This window comes from Monoraphidium neglectum (assembly GCF_000611645.1).
Source record: "Monoraphidium neglectum strain SAG 48.87 unplaced genomic scaffold scaffold00604, whole genome shotgun sequence".
NCBI classification, from domain to species: domain Eukaryota; kingdom Viridiplantae; phylum Chlorophyta; class Chlorophyceae; order Sphaeropleales; family Selenastraceae; genus Monoraphidium; species Monoraphidium neglectum.
In genome coordinates, this window is record NW_014013024.1 from 1 (window position 1) to 11,790 (window position 11,790).

General features: G+C 67.3%; 4 protein-coding genes across 4 annotated transcripts in view; 2 read left to right on the forward strand and 2 right to left on the reverse strand.

The window, feature by feature from the left end:
• Window positions 1-2,662: 2,662 nt before the first annotated feature.
• On the reverse strand, window positions 2,663-2,923 carry MNEG_4374 (hypothetical protein; the record flags this gene model as incomplete). Its single annotated transcript, XM_014047144.1, has 1 exon — window positions 2,663-2,923. A coding segment is annotated over one exon (261 nt), but the record flags the coding sequence as incomplete, so codon positions are not given.
• Window positions 2,924-3,187: 264 nt separating this feature from the next.
• Window positions 3,188-4,846, forward strand: MNEG_4375 (hypothetical protein; the record flags this gene model as incomplete). Its single annotated transcript, XM_014047145.1, has 5 exons — window positions 3,188-3,221; window positions 3,463-3,596; window positions 3,879-4,092; window positions 4,249-4,333; window positions 4,528-4,846. The coding sequence occupies 5 exons, from the start codon at window positions 3,188-3,190 to the stop codon at window positions 4,844-4,846; spliced, it is 786 nt and encodes a 261-aa protein (XP_013902599.1).
• Window positions 4,847-5,601: 755 nt separating this feature from the next.
• On the forward strand, window positions 5,602-7,523 carry MNEG_4376 (hypothetical protein; the record flags this gene model as incomplete). Its single annotated transcript, XM_014047146.1, has 4 exons — window positions 5,602-5,635; window positions 5,863-6,120; window positions 6,376-6,773; window positions 7,056-7,523. 4 exons carry the CDS (start codon window positions 5,602-5,604, stop codon window positions 7,521-7,523), a joined length of 1,158 nt encoding a protein of 385 aa, XP_013902600.1.
• A 150-nt stretch (window positions 7,524-7,673) lies between these two features.
• Window positions 7,674-11,790, reverse strand: part of MNEG_4377 (hypothetical protein) — a gene marked incomplete at both ends in the record, with an annotated part of 4,765 nt that continues 648 nt past the window's right edge. Inside the window, 7 exons of the mRNA XM_014047147.1 lie at window positions 7,674-7,802; window positions 8,080-8,237; window positions 8,406-9,427; window positions 9,585-9,734; window positions 10,208-10,461; window positions 10,644-10,775; window positions 10,978-11,175. Coding sequence (XP_013902601.1) covers window positions 7,674-7,802; window positions 8,080-8,237; window positions 8,406-9,427; window positions 9,585-9,734; window positions 10,208-10,461; window positions 10,644-10,775; window positions 10,978-11,175 — 2,043 coding nt within the window. The remainder of the gene's footprint in view (window positions 7,803-8,079; window positions 8,238-8,405; window positions 9,428-9,584; window positions 9,735-10,207; window positions 10,462-10,643; window positions 10,776-10,977; window positions 11,176-11,790) is intronic.

An 11,790-nucleotide genomic window follows, 5' to 3' on the forward strand; every position in this document is an offset into this window, starting at 1 on the left:
GTCGTACGGCATGGGCGTGGCTGGCCCCAAGAAGAGAGACCGAAACACATGCCCCGCCCCTGCCCCCGCCCCCGCGCCGCCAACCATTGGGGTCGGCCGCAAGGCACCGCCGGCGGCACCAGGGGCGCCGGGCGCGGCTGCGGCAGCTGGGGTGGCGTGCTGCTGGAAGGGCGCCGGGGGGGCCTGCACTGGGGCACCAGGCGGCTCTCGGTTGACCCCCTGGCCGATTGGCGTCTGCTCGAAACTCGCCGCCTGCCCAGGCTGCTGCTGCTGCTGCTGCTGCTGCTGCTGCTGCTGCTGCCAGCCCGAGGGTCCCCCCTTCTCTGTCTGTGTGCCCTCCTCCACTGCTGTCTGCGTCGCCGCCGCCCTCGTCGCCGCCGGCCCCGCAGCTGCGCGCTCGCGGCGTAGCGCCGCCGCGGGCCTGCGCCTCGTCCCCGCGCTCCCGCTCCGCAGCTGGCCCCGGCCCGTGCGTCGCGCGGCGTTCGTTCCACTGTCAGGGCTCCCCTCCCGCCCTCGACCCGTTCGTTGCTGCTCCTCTCGCTGCCGCTGCCCGCGCCGCGGGGCAGGCGACGCCGACGCTCCGTCCACGCGCGCCGCCGCTGCCGCCGCAGTGGCAACAGCAGCGGCAGCCGCCTGGTCGCCGCCACCACTACCATGCGTGCGGTGGAGCGTGGGGAAATCAAACCGCATGCGGACGCGGCGCGCCGCGGCGGGCGTGAGGCCCTGCCCGCAGCGGTTGCAGAGATCACCTGCGGACGGCTCCCTGATGTCCAGGCTGCTCGTATCCCCGCCGGGGCGCTTGCCGGAGCTCGCACCGCCCCCGCTGGCGTCCCCTCCGCTGCTAATCAGCCCGCGCCTGCGGCCGACGCCGCGGCGCGGGCTGTCGCTGCTGGCGCTGGTGCTGCTCGCTGTCGGCAATCCCGGCCCGGCGCCGCCTGTCGCAGCCGGGGCCGCGCGCGGCGGACCGGCTCCCGCGGGCGCGGGCGCGGCAGCTGCGGAGAGGGCGAGCCTGCTGCCGCGCTGCCCGGCTTGAGGTGGGATCGCGGCGGCGGCCGCGGCGGCGGGGGCTCGTGACGGGGGGGAGCGCCATCCTGCGCGGTGCGGCCTGGCGGGCGACGTCTGAGTCTCGCGCGAGAACCCCTGTCTGAGCCGCGCCGGCTGCGGCTGCGCCCAAGGTCCGACGCTCGCCTCGCCCCCGCCTCCGCTGCCATCCCTTACCCCGCCTGCTGGCCCGTCAGGGCTGGGGCTGCGCGATCCGCCCGGCACACCCCGGGCGCCCTCGCCCTGCTGCCTCTGCGCTGCCGCCGGCCAGACCGACTGCGGGCGCTCTGGCGAGCTGCGCCCATGGCGCCGCGCTCCCTCGGCCGACTCCAGGCGCCTTTTCGCACCCGCGGGCTGTTGTGGCGGCTGCCCCACCTGCCGGAGCACGGCCAGCACGCCGGCTATGGTGTCATGGCCGCGCCCTTGTCCTGCAGCTGCCGCCGCAGCAGTGGCGCCTGAGGATGCCATGCGGCCCATCCGTGCATCGGAGCTGCTCGCGTGGGGCCCGTCCTCAAAACCTGAGGGCTTGTGCCGTTGCTGCTGCTGCTGCTGCTGCTGCTGCTGCTGCTGCTGCTGCTCCTGCTGCTGTTGCTGCTCCTGCTGCTCCTGACCGTGCTGCTGATGTTGCTCCTGGTGCTGCTCCTGCTGCTGCTGCTCCTGCTGTTGCTGCTGCTGCTGTTGTGGCTCATCGAGCAGCTCGCCCGGCTCCTGCCCTTCCTGCCACTGCATCAACTCCCGTAGTTCGTTCTGATTTTGCTGAATCAGCCAGCTCAGTCGCGACCTCGGCCGAGCGGGCCCCGCCGAGCCCACCGGCGACCCAGCTGCCGCCCCGCCGCCGCCGCGGGCCTCCGCGCTCGCCCGCCCGTCGTCGACGCCGCTCGCCGGCTCGGAGCCCTCGCCGTTGTCGCGCCACAGAGCCGTGTTGGTGCGCACGTCGCGTACCGCGACCTGCGGGTCTTCGGCACACCCTGGGGACTGCATCAGGTGCAACAGCTGGCGCTTGTTGCGCTCTATCAACCAGCTGAGGCGGGAGGAGGGGCTGCGTGGCGACCCGCCGTCGCCACTGTCGCCGCCGCGGCCGCCGTCGCCGCCCGCGGCCGCCGCGGAGCGCCTGGCTGGTCGTGCTGGCTTGGGTGATGGGCCGCGCTGTGGGGCGTCGGGGGGGCGCCGCTGCACTGCCGGCGTGCTGGCGGATGCACCAAAGTCTGCATGGCGGCGATCAAGTCAAATCCCCATAGCGGCGAAAGGTGGGGTTTGCACTGGGCATGCCACAAGCATTTAGTCCCTCGCAGGCACAGGCGTAAGCAGACATACGATCGATCTGCGCTAACCCACATGGCACGGGCGAGAGGCTCGTGGCACTCAGGGCGGTGTTGCGAGACAGGCAACACACCTGCTTGGAACTGCTCCAGAGCATAGTCAAGGAAAGGGATGCCCGGCAGGGCAAAGGAGCAGCTCGGGGTGGGCGAGTCGCCCTGAACCACACGAGCATGTGCAGATAGGGAATGGGGATGCTCTGGGCGGCGGGCTTTGAACAGCAAACCGGGGTCTGCTGTGACAGAGGGGGGGGGGGGGCGCCCCACAGCCAACAACGGACGCGGCTGGTACAGCCCAGACTCACCCTTGACGCCTTGGCGCTCCGCTGCCCATCAAACCAGGCCTGGCATTCGGCCTCGAGCTGCAGCGGCACGCCACCAGGCAGGTTGCCCAGGGCTGGCGGGCGGGATTCGTCTGCCCCTGTCGCTGCATTCTGCGCTCGAGCGTCGATATCAAACGCTGGCACATCGCCGCAACCGGGGCTGAGCGCAAGCTCTATATCCGGGAAGTTGATTCTATCTATTGCTGCGTCGAACGGGTTCCATGGCTGCTGGGCGCCGGCCATGCCGTGTGTCAACACTCAGATCGTTCCCAACGACAGGCATCCAACGTCAACAAACCCAGACCTATTCTATTACAACGCGTGCGACCATCAGGGTGAGAGCGGAACTTATTAGCCCCAGGACGTCGGAGTTGTTGACCTTTCAGCTCCAACCAGCTTTGAAGTTGTGTACGGTATACAAACGCACGTCGTTTTCAATTGCGATGCAAACCGTGTGCACATTTCAAAAAATTTCACAAGCAACAACCCGGCTTTTGCACATCGCACATGCCCGACCTGTATGGGGCAAGTGCTGACCGCAGTGCGCCGCTCGGTGATGCGGCATGTGCACCCGCTTCGCTGCAGCGAGCAGTGGCTTGGCATAGCACGCTTCCGGCCACCTGACAGCGGCTGTAAGGACGTTGGTGGCGTAACCCCCAGCGGTGAGGCGTGCGATCGCGGCGCTCCAGCAGGCTGGACTCCTCTGCGCTCGGCACCAAAAAGCACTCATTGGGAAACAGCCAACGCCGCCACTGTCACCCACTCTTGCTGCAAGTTCGCAGGCAACCCCCTGCCGCCCACACTGCACCGACGCCTCGTGACGGGCCAGCAGGGGCAGCTGCGCGCAGACGGGCGCTGCATTTTCATTGGGGACGTTCACGGGTGCGTGTGCGAGCTGCGCGCATTGCTGGCAGAGGTGGGGTTCTGCCAACCCAGGGACAATCTTTTCGTGACTGGAGACCTCGTTACCAAGGGGCCGTGCTCCCAAGAGGTGGGTTTTAAGTGCCACAGATCGGGGCGAGGCCGCTTGCTGCATGCCGCTTTGCTCCTGTCGTGCTGCTTGGGGTCCGGATGTTCAGCAGCTGGCTTTGCAATCCTGGGACACGTGATCTGGAAGCCACCGCAACAAATCAGCATGCAGATTGCATTTGATGCATATTTCTGGACATCTCTCCTGGGAAATGCCTCCGTGGCCTAGGTGGTGCAGCTGCTGCGGGAGCTGGGGGCGTTCTGCGTGAGGGGCAACAACGACGACGAGGCGCTCGCCGCCCACGCGGCGTGGCGGCGGGGCGAGGCTGTCGCCGACAAGTTTGACTTTGTGGGCGACCTGCAGGATGAGGACACCGCCTTCCTGGCGCGCCTGCCATTCAGCATCAGCCTGCCGGAGTACTCGGTGGTCGTGGTGCACGCGGGTAGGCACCCCTGCGCACCGAAAAGGAAGCAGTAATGCTTGCCTGCGATGCCGCGCCAGCCGGCACGGCCCCGTCAGTGTGACCCCGCACCCTGACCGTGCCGGGCGCCCAAGCCGCGCCTGCCCCTCTCGCACCTTGCCGTCCCCCCCCCCCCAGGACTGGTGCCGGCCACGCCGCTGTGGCGACAGCCGCTTCAAGCCATCACCACGATGCGGGTGCTGCTGCGGGACGCGGGCGGAGGGTGGGTAGCGGCGCCCACTGACGGGGCCCGCGACGCCGCCACTACTGCTGTGGCGTGGGGACGGACTGGCACTGTGCGTGAGCCTGCGCCGCGACCCGGTCAAGCCGCCTGCTACTGCGGCCCCGACCTCGTCGTGAAAGCCCTGCTTGGCATGCCTGTGTCAGGTAGCGCCGTCTCATCCCCCCTGGCAACAGGTGGCTGCCCTGGGAGGGCAAGAAGACCCCGACGCCCCTGGGCGCGAGGCCCTGGGCGCAGTGCTGGCCCGGCCCGCCCCACGTCATTTTTGGCCACGACTCCAAGCGCAGCCTCCAGCGCGAGTCCTGCGCGACCGGCCTCGACACAGCATGCGCGTCCGGCGGCGCCCTGACGGCGGCCGTGCTGCCCCCGCTGGACGTGCTGCGGCAGTCGGAGGCGTTCAGGCGCAAGGTGGACGCGCGGGAGCCGGTGACACTGGACGATCTGGGGGGCGTGCTGGTGAGCGTGCCCTCGGCGCAGCCCTACTCACCGCCTTGAGGGCGCAGGGAGATAAGGTTTGTGCCTGCATGCTTGGGCAACCGCTGCGGTTTTGTGTCGTTTCGCGGCCAGCGTGTACAATTTGGCTGAGTGGGCATTCTGTTTGTCGGAGTAGAGGACATAATATGCCTGCATGCTGCGCGTGGCACCTCATGTGCAAGTGGCTCTCCTCGCATGTCCGCCCGATGTGACAAAGTGGCTGGCACGCGATTGCCTTGATCGCTGTGTTTCCTTGTGTTCCCTTCTGTCCCACGCACACACACACACACACACGCATGTACACACACACACAATCAATCATTCACTTTGACCATGGCTCAGAATCAACATGTCACGTCTGTGGCTGAGCGGACATACGGCCTCGCGTGCAGTGTGCCGGTGACCTCATCCTCGCGTTATCTGCAGCCCTGTATCCGCCGATGCCTCATCAACAGCCACGTGCTGACAATCTCATGACATACCCCCGCTTAAAAATCGGTGAGCAGAACAGTAGGACAGCCGCGCGACGGTCTGTTGTCAACAGCCAGGCTCGGACGGCGGCCGTGGCCGCTCGGTGGCACTCGAGTGACGGCTAGTTGCACACCGTTAGCCTTCCTGACGTGCTGCTTCGTACAACGATATTATCACGGTTGACATCGCAATCAACGGCCTGCAGCAGTTGTTTCCTCATCATCGGAGGACGTGTAAGATCGCTTGTGCGCCCCGGTTGATTTTATACTCCATATCGGAGGCCACACACCGCGCAATAATTCGAAATGGGGAAGAAGCGCGCGGCACCGCAGCAGCCAGGTGAGCATGCAGTGTGTGCGCACTGCAACTGAAGGGATATCACGCTCAGGGTTATTTGCATGCGACGTGCATGGTATCCCTTAACCAAGGGAACGCAAGGAACCCCTGCTCGTGGGGACTGCCGCCGCCACCAAGGTCGCAAGCGCAGCCGCCGCTGCCTCGCGCGCCGCTGTTTGGGGTCGCACGCGTTGATTTCACGCTGCTTGTCACCCCGCCTGCTTGCGTAGAAGCGGAGGATCCTGAGATGCTTCAAGGTCCAGCGCAGAGCGGCTCTGATGCCGAGGACGGCGGCAGCGACGAGGGCAATGAATATGGCATGGGCGGCACGGGCAGCGAGGACGACGGTGACAGCGGCGGCAGCGAACGGGACGGGGAGGGTGCTTCAGATGAGGAGCGGCAGGAGGAGGACAAAGTGGCGCTAGCTGGGGCGGGTGCCGGCCCCGGTATCCTTGGGCTGGCCAGCGGCAGCGACGACGAGGACGATGGTGAGTAGCGAGAGCCCTGCCACTCCCAGCTTCCTGTCAATTCTAGGCAGCACCGGCAGCGGTGATGGTGTCTGGAAGCAGAGTGTGCCTGGAATACGGCCCAGCCGTGGCTGTCATCCGTCAATCATGCCAGTCCCAGGCCAGTGCTCAACAGTCGTGGTTGGTGCAGCAGCTTGATTAGACACGCCCCAGCACTCCCTCTTGGCTCAACCCTGGCGCCTGCTTGCACCCACGCGCGCGCCCATCTGCACGCAGGTGATATTGATGATGACCTGCCGTCTGACAGGGGCGAGGACGACGACGCTGACGAGGACGGCGCCCCCCGCGTGCCCGGCAGCAGCGACGCGGACGATGAGGCCGGCGGCAGCGGCAGCGGCGGCGACTCCGATGGCGGCGGCGGCGGGGGCGGTGGGCGCGCTGTGCAGCACGCGAGCTTTCTGTCGGGGGAGAAGGGGGCGTCCTTTGCAAAGGCGTTTTCGAAAATCTTGGGGAAGCCGGCCAAGGGCGCAGCCAAAGCGGCCGAGGGCAAGGGCGGCCTAATCCTGGCCGAGAGCGCGGGCGTGCAGAAGCGGCGCAAAGAGGAGGAGGACGACGCGGAGGCGCGGCACGAGGCGAAGAAGCAGCGGCTGGCGATGAAGAAGAGGGGACACCTGGTGCGCCTGGGGGCCCTTGCTGCCTTGTAAGAGCGTGCTGCGGGGAGGCAGCGAGTGCTTCCTCCCCATGGAGGCAGCCCTGCAGCCCTGTTGTGCATGCTTTTGGGCAGCTTTTGTAGTGTCGGCAACCCTGGGCTGCTTAGCGCAGTGCTGCGGGGTGTAGCATAGCACGGCGAATGTCCCCAACATAGTTGTGCGTTCGCTCGCAACGTGAGTTGGCTGCAAACTCACTGCAGTGCCTGCACCTCCGTGCCCGCCGCGCGCCAGCCTGTCCCGCGCAAGGGAGAGGACCCCGCCCACGACGTGCGGGAGAAGGCGCTGCAGCGCCTCGCCACCCGCGGCGTGGTGCTGCTGTTTAACGCGGTCAACAAGGCGCAGAAGCAGAAAGCCGAGGCCGAGGCCGCCGGCGGCGTGTCCAAGCGCAAGGCGGCGGCGGCGAAGCTGGGCAAGGCCAGCTTTCTTGCAGAACTCAAGCAGGCGGCCACAGTCGGCGTGCCCGTGGAGGCCGCGGGCGCACAGCAGCAGCAGAAGCAGGGGAAGGGGAAGGGGCAGCAGCAGCAACAGCAGCAGCAGCGCGACCCTGGCGGCGGCGCTGGCTGGGAGGTGCTGGGGGAGGGGTTCCCTGGGCTGACGGGCGGCGCCAAGATGAAGGACTGGGACCGGCGCGGCAGCGGCAGCGAGGACGAGATCGCGGAGCAGCCGCGGCTGGCAGAGGCGGAGGTCAGCAGCGACGAGGGCGACGGCTGGTGACGGCGCGTGGCCACGTGGCTTGCACGCGTCTCAGGGCACTTCGACTTGGGCAAGAGCCGGTACTCGCCCCCAGTAACAGAGCCTGTGCAAACACCTCTTGGCACAGTGGATTACAGCCATGCAGGCCAGGCTGATTCACAGACAGTGTCATCACTCGCCCTCGCCCGCCGCCGCCTCGCCGCCGCCCGCTCCTGAATCTTGCTGCGCGCTCTTCCGCCGCAAGCGCTCCAGCCGGTCGCTCTCCGCCTTGTCGGTGCGCTGCATCTTGCGCGCCTCAACCTGAGACGGGGAGAGGGGCGGCCACAGCAGGGCTGAGCAGGGTTCTCACGACCCAGGGTCCTCTGGCAAACAGCCGGCACCAGAGATGTGGGTGATGCAGAAACAGCATGACACAGAAGTAGGACAACGTAAGCGGCCACTCATTCGGCCACTCATTCGGCCACTAATTTGGCCAAATGGCAGGGGCCATGCTGATGGCGCAATGGCCATTGCGTTTCGTGAGGCGACAGGCCAACAGTTGGTGGCTGCGCCCTTGAAAAAAACCTCCACCCCTCACCTGCTTGGGGTCGTACTGCCGCTTCCTCAGCTGCATGGTGTAAGTGGTGCCCGCCGCCACCGCCTCGGCCGCCACAGCCTCCTCCTCGGCGACGCGGCGCTCAAGGAACCCGCGCACGGCGTCGGGCAGCACGTCAGCGGTGACAAAGGCGTAGGACACTGCTTATCGGGGATTGGGTGGCGTGATGGAGCCCCAGATGAGAATCTTAAATGACCCCACGTTGGAATTATGAGCATTCTTCACCAGAAACCACAGCAGTGCACATCAATCATCTCATGCGGCTGTACACCCGATGGGGGCCCATAATCATGCGGCCCCAAACCCACCGCTGCCGTCGCCGCCGCCTTCCGCCGCCGGTGCCGCCACCGCGACGTGCGCCGACTGCGTGACCGCCACAGGCGGCCCCCCGACCAGCCATAGCCGCCCAGCCTCGTCGAACGCCGCCCTGCAGGGCGCCAGCACGTCGGGCGGCAGCGCCAGCCGCTGCAGGCAGGGGCCCAGGGAGCGCGCCGCCGCATCGACCCGCACCAGCTGCACTTCGCGCCGCCCCTCCACCAAGACCGCCGCCAGGTCGCCGCCGATCGACAGCGCGATCGCGACGACCGGCAGCAGCGCTTTGCGTCCTTTCTGCTGATGCTGCTGCTGGTCCCGCGGCTCCTGCTCCTGCTGCTGCCCGTCGTCAGCGCCGTCTTGGGCAGCCTCGTCGCCCGCGGCGCCCTCGCCGCCGCTGTCGCCGCCCTGCTCAAGAGCGCTGCGCGACGCGCCCGCTTGCTCGGCGGCGCCCTCCTCCTGCTCACCGCAGCCGACCAACTCCGCTGCCGCCGCAGCTTCGGCCTCCTCCTCTGTCGCTGCCGTGTAGCTGCTCAGCAGCTGCCCGCTGACCGGGTCCCACAGCTTCACGCACCCGTCCCCGCCGCCAGTGAGCAGCAGCGCGCCGCCAGCTGGCCCGTCGCCCGCCGCCCCGGGCGGCGCCAGCACCGCCGCCGCGCAGGCGACAAACTCGCGGTGGCCCAGGCAGTAGCTCTGGATCTCAAAGGACCCGAGCAGCGGCTGCGGCTGCTGCAGCACGCTGACTCTGACCTTGGCGTCGCGGTCGGTTGTGACGACCAGCTGGTCGCCCGGCAGCGCGACAACGGCGGTGACGATTGACTGCATGTGGCCGAGGAGCGGCGCGGGGTCCTCCACGTGCCGCTGCTGCTGCGGCTGCTCGTGCTGCTGCCGCTGCTGCTGCTGCTGCTGCTCCTGGGGCCTGGTGGTGCCGATGCACACGTCTCCAAACTTGTCGCCGTAAATGACGTGGCGGCTGTCGTTGGTGAGCGCCGCCGCACTGGTCTTTTTGGCTGACACTCTGCGGGCCAGAGCCAGAGGTGATGTCTTGGGTGATGAGGGTGGCGGGACGAGAGTGCCGCACACACATGAAGCTGCCGCGACAACGCTGAAAAGGAGGCAAGCAAGTCTGTGCACGTTCAGACACCAGGAAAACACAGCGCCAGCTGCGTACTCACAGTGTCCTGATGCACTGCCAGGTAGCTGTGTCCCACAGCTTGACCTGCTTGTCGTCGCCCGCCGTCAGCAGCAGTGTACCGTCCTTCGAGAACGCCAGCACGCGTATGGGCTGTGTGTGGTCCCCATTGCTGCATATCTCGGCTTGTTTACTGCGAGAACACAAACAAGATTGCTGAGGCGCGCAGTAAAGGACGGGGTGACCGATCTGGAGAACACCTCACCTCCAATCAAGGACCCGGAAAGAGTTTCCGACAGCTACGGCTGCGTGATTGCCATGCAGCGCCAGCAGCCGCACTACGGGCTCCAATTCATGTCCGTTCTCTGTCGCAAGGCCCAGGGCATGCTGTTTCTGTGCCTTTTCCTTGAACTGCTTCTTTTTCCCGCCTCCCATGCCTGCTGGGCCCCCTCAAGCTGATCTGTGGCTGGCCAAAGCGGCGGCAGAGAGTCAGCAGTGAGGCAAAGCGCAACACAGAGTGCTGCGAGCAAAGGGGCAAGGTGCAAGATTTCTATGCACTTGAACTCTCTGCTGGCTTACATGATAACAATGCCCTCTGCGCGCAGCACGCTGCCTGTTCGAGCGCCGGCAGATGCACAGCACGCCCTGCGGACTCCCCAGCGTCACCCTAGCGGCGCCTGCAGCCCCTTTGCGCGCAGCAGCCGCGGCAGGTCGCTCGCCGCCGCCCCCATGTACTCCCCCAGCCGCAGCGCTGCCCGCGCAGCGCCAAGGTTGGCGCGCGCCGCGTCGAGCAGCCGCGCGTCCAGCGAGCGCGCTCGCTCGAAGAACCGCTCAAAGCACGACACCGCTGCCTGCAGCTCGCCGCGCTGGTAGTGCAGGCAGCCCAGCTGGCAGCACGCCAGCGCGGGGCCGCGGCCGTCCTGCAATTGGGATGGCCGGACGATGTCACACCCTCAGCCGCAGGCGCGGCCCATCGATTGCAGCAACTACCCCACCACGCGTCTCCTAGAAGCGGGGCCTCTGGAAGTCCCAGAGGCCTCGTCCGCCGCTGCCCAGGCGCAGCGCAGCACACAGCGCGGCTCGTCCCGCGCAGGCCGCTCACCCCATCGCGCGCGGCGTCCTGCAGCCGGAGGTAATCATCCAAGGCCGCCACTGCGCCGCCCAGGTCCCCAAGCCGCCGCAGGCACTGAGCGTACGCACGACAAGCCGCGCTCTCCGCCGCCGCATCGCCGGCCTGGTGCGAGCGGCGCATTGTGGCGGGGTGACGTCCGTTGTGTGCTGGATTTGCTCAAGTCTTTGGATGCATGCATTGCTCGAGTCTTTTTATGCATGCACGAAGCTCTGCTTTGCCCACAGCTCTACCCTGCGTGCACAGCCAAGCCTCCTGATCTCTTCCCCTCAGGCTGTCGGGGCCCGATGCAACTGACCGCACCCACCTCCTTGCTCCGCTGCACATACACTGCCTGGTGCTGACTGGCCTCCCGCCACCTGCCCTGTGCCGCGCACAGCAGCCCCAGCCGGTGGCTCGCCGCGCCGGCCGCCGCCGCGTCCCCGCATTGCTCTGCGGCGCCGAAGCATTTTTCCAGGAAGGCCGCCGCGGCCCCCAGGTCGCCCGCTTTCTCGCGCTGCTCCGCCTGGGGTCAAGGGCACGGACGTGCAGGTGGGCCGTGCGCTGGCAAGCGCAGGTGCACGGCAGGTGCTTTCCGGCTGCTGCCACACGACAACCCCGTTCGCAGTAGCCAGGCCAATATCCTTTGCTTCCTCCTGGCCCGTCATGAAACCCTCGACTGCATACCCAGCAATTGGGCGCCATCCACAGCTCGCTGGCTGCTGCCAGGCCCGTGCACACACCTGCTGCGCATACACGTGCACCAGTGCCCGCCGCGCCTCGTCCACCGCGGCCACCGCACCGCCGCCGTGCGCCCCAGCCCTTGCGGCCGCCCCTGCCGCCTCTGCGGCCGCCTCCGCTGCTATTGCGAGCTCCAAGCACCGCTCGTGGCAATCCACTGCGGCATCGGGGCGGCGCAGCCGCTCGTGGACGAGTCCCAGAGCGCAGCACGACTCGAGCTCGCCTTCCAGCCACCCGCTCGCGCTTGCGACCTGGGCAGGCCCGTGTGGATAGGAGCCACTGATCAGTCACGCGTCTCGCGAACACACGCACGCACGCACGCACGCATGCACACGCACACACACACACACACACACACACACACACACACACACACACACACACACACACACACACACAC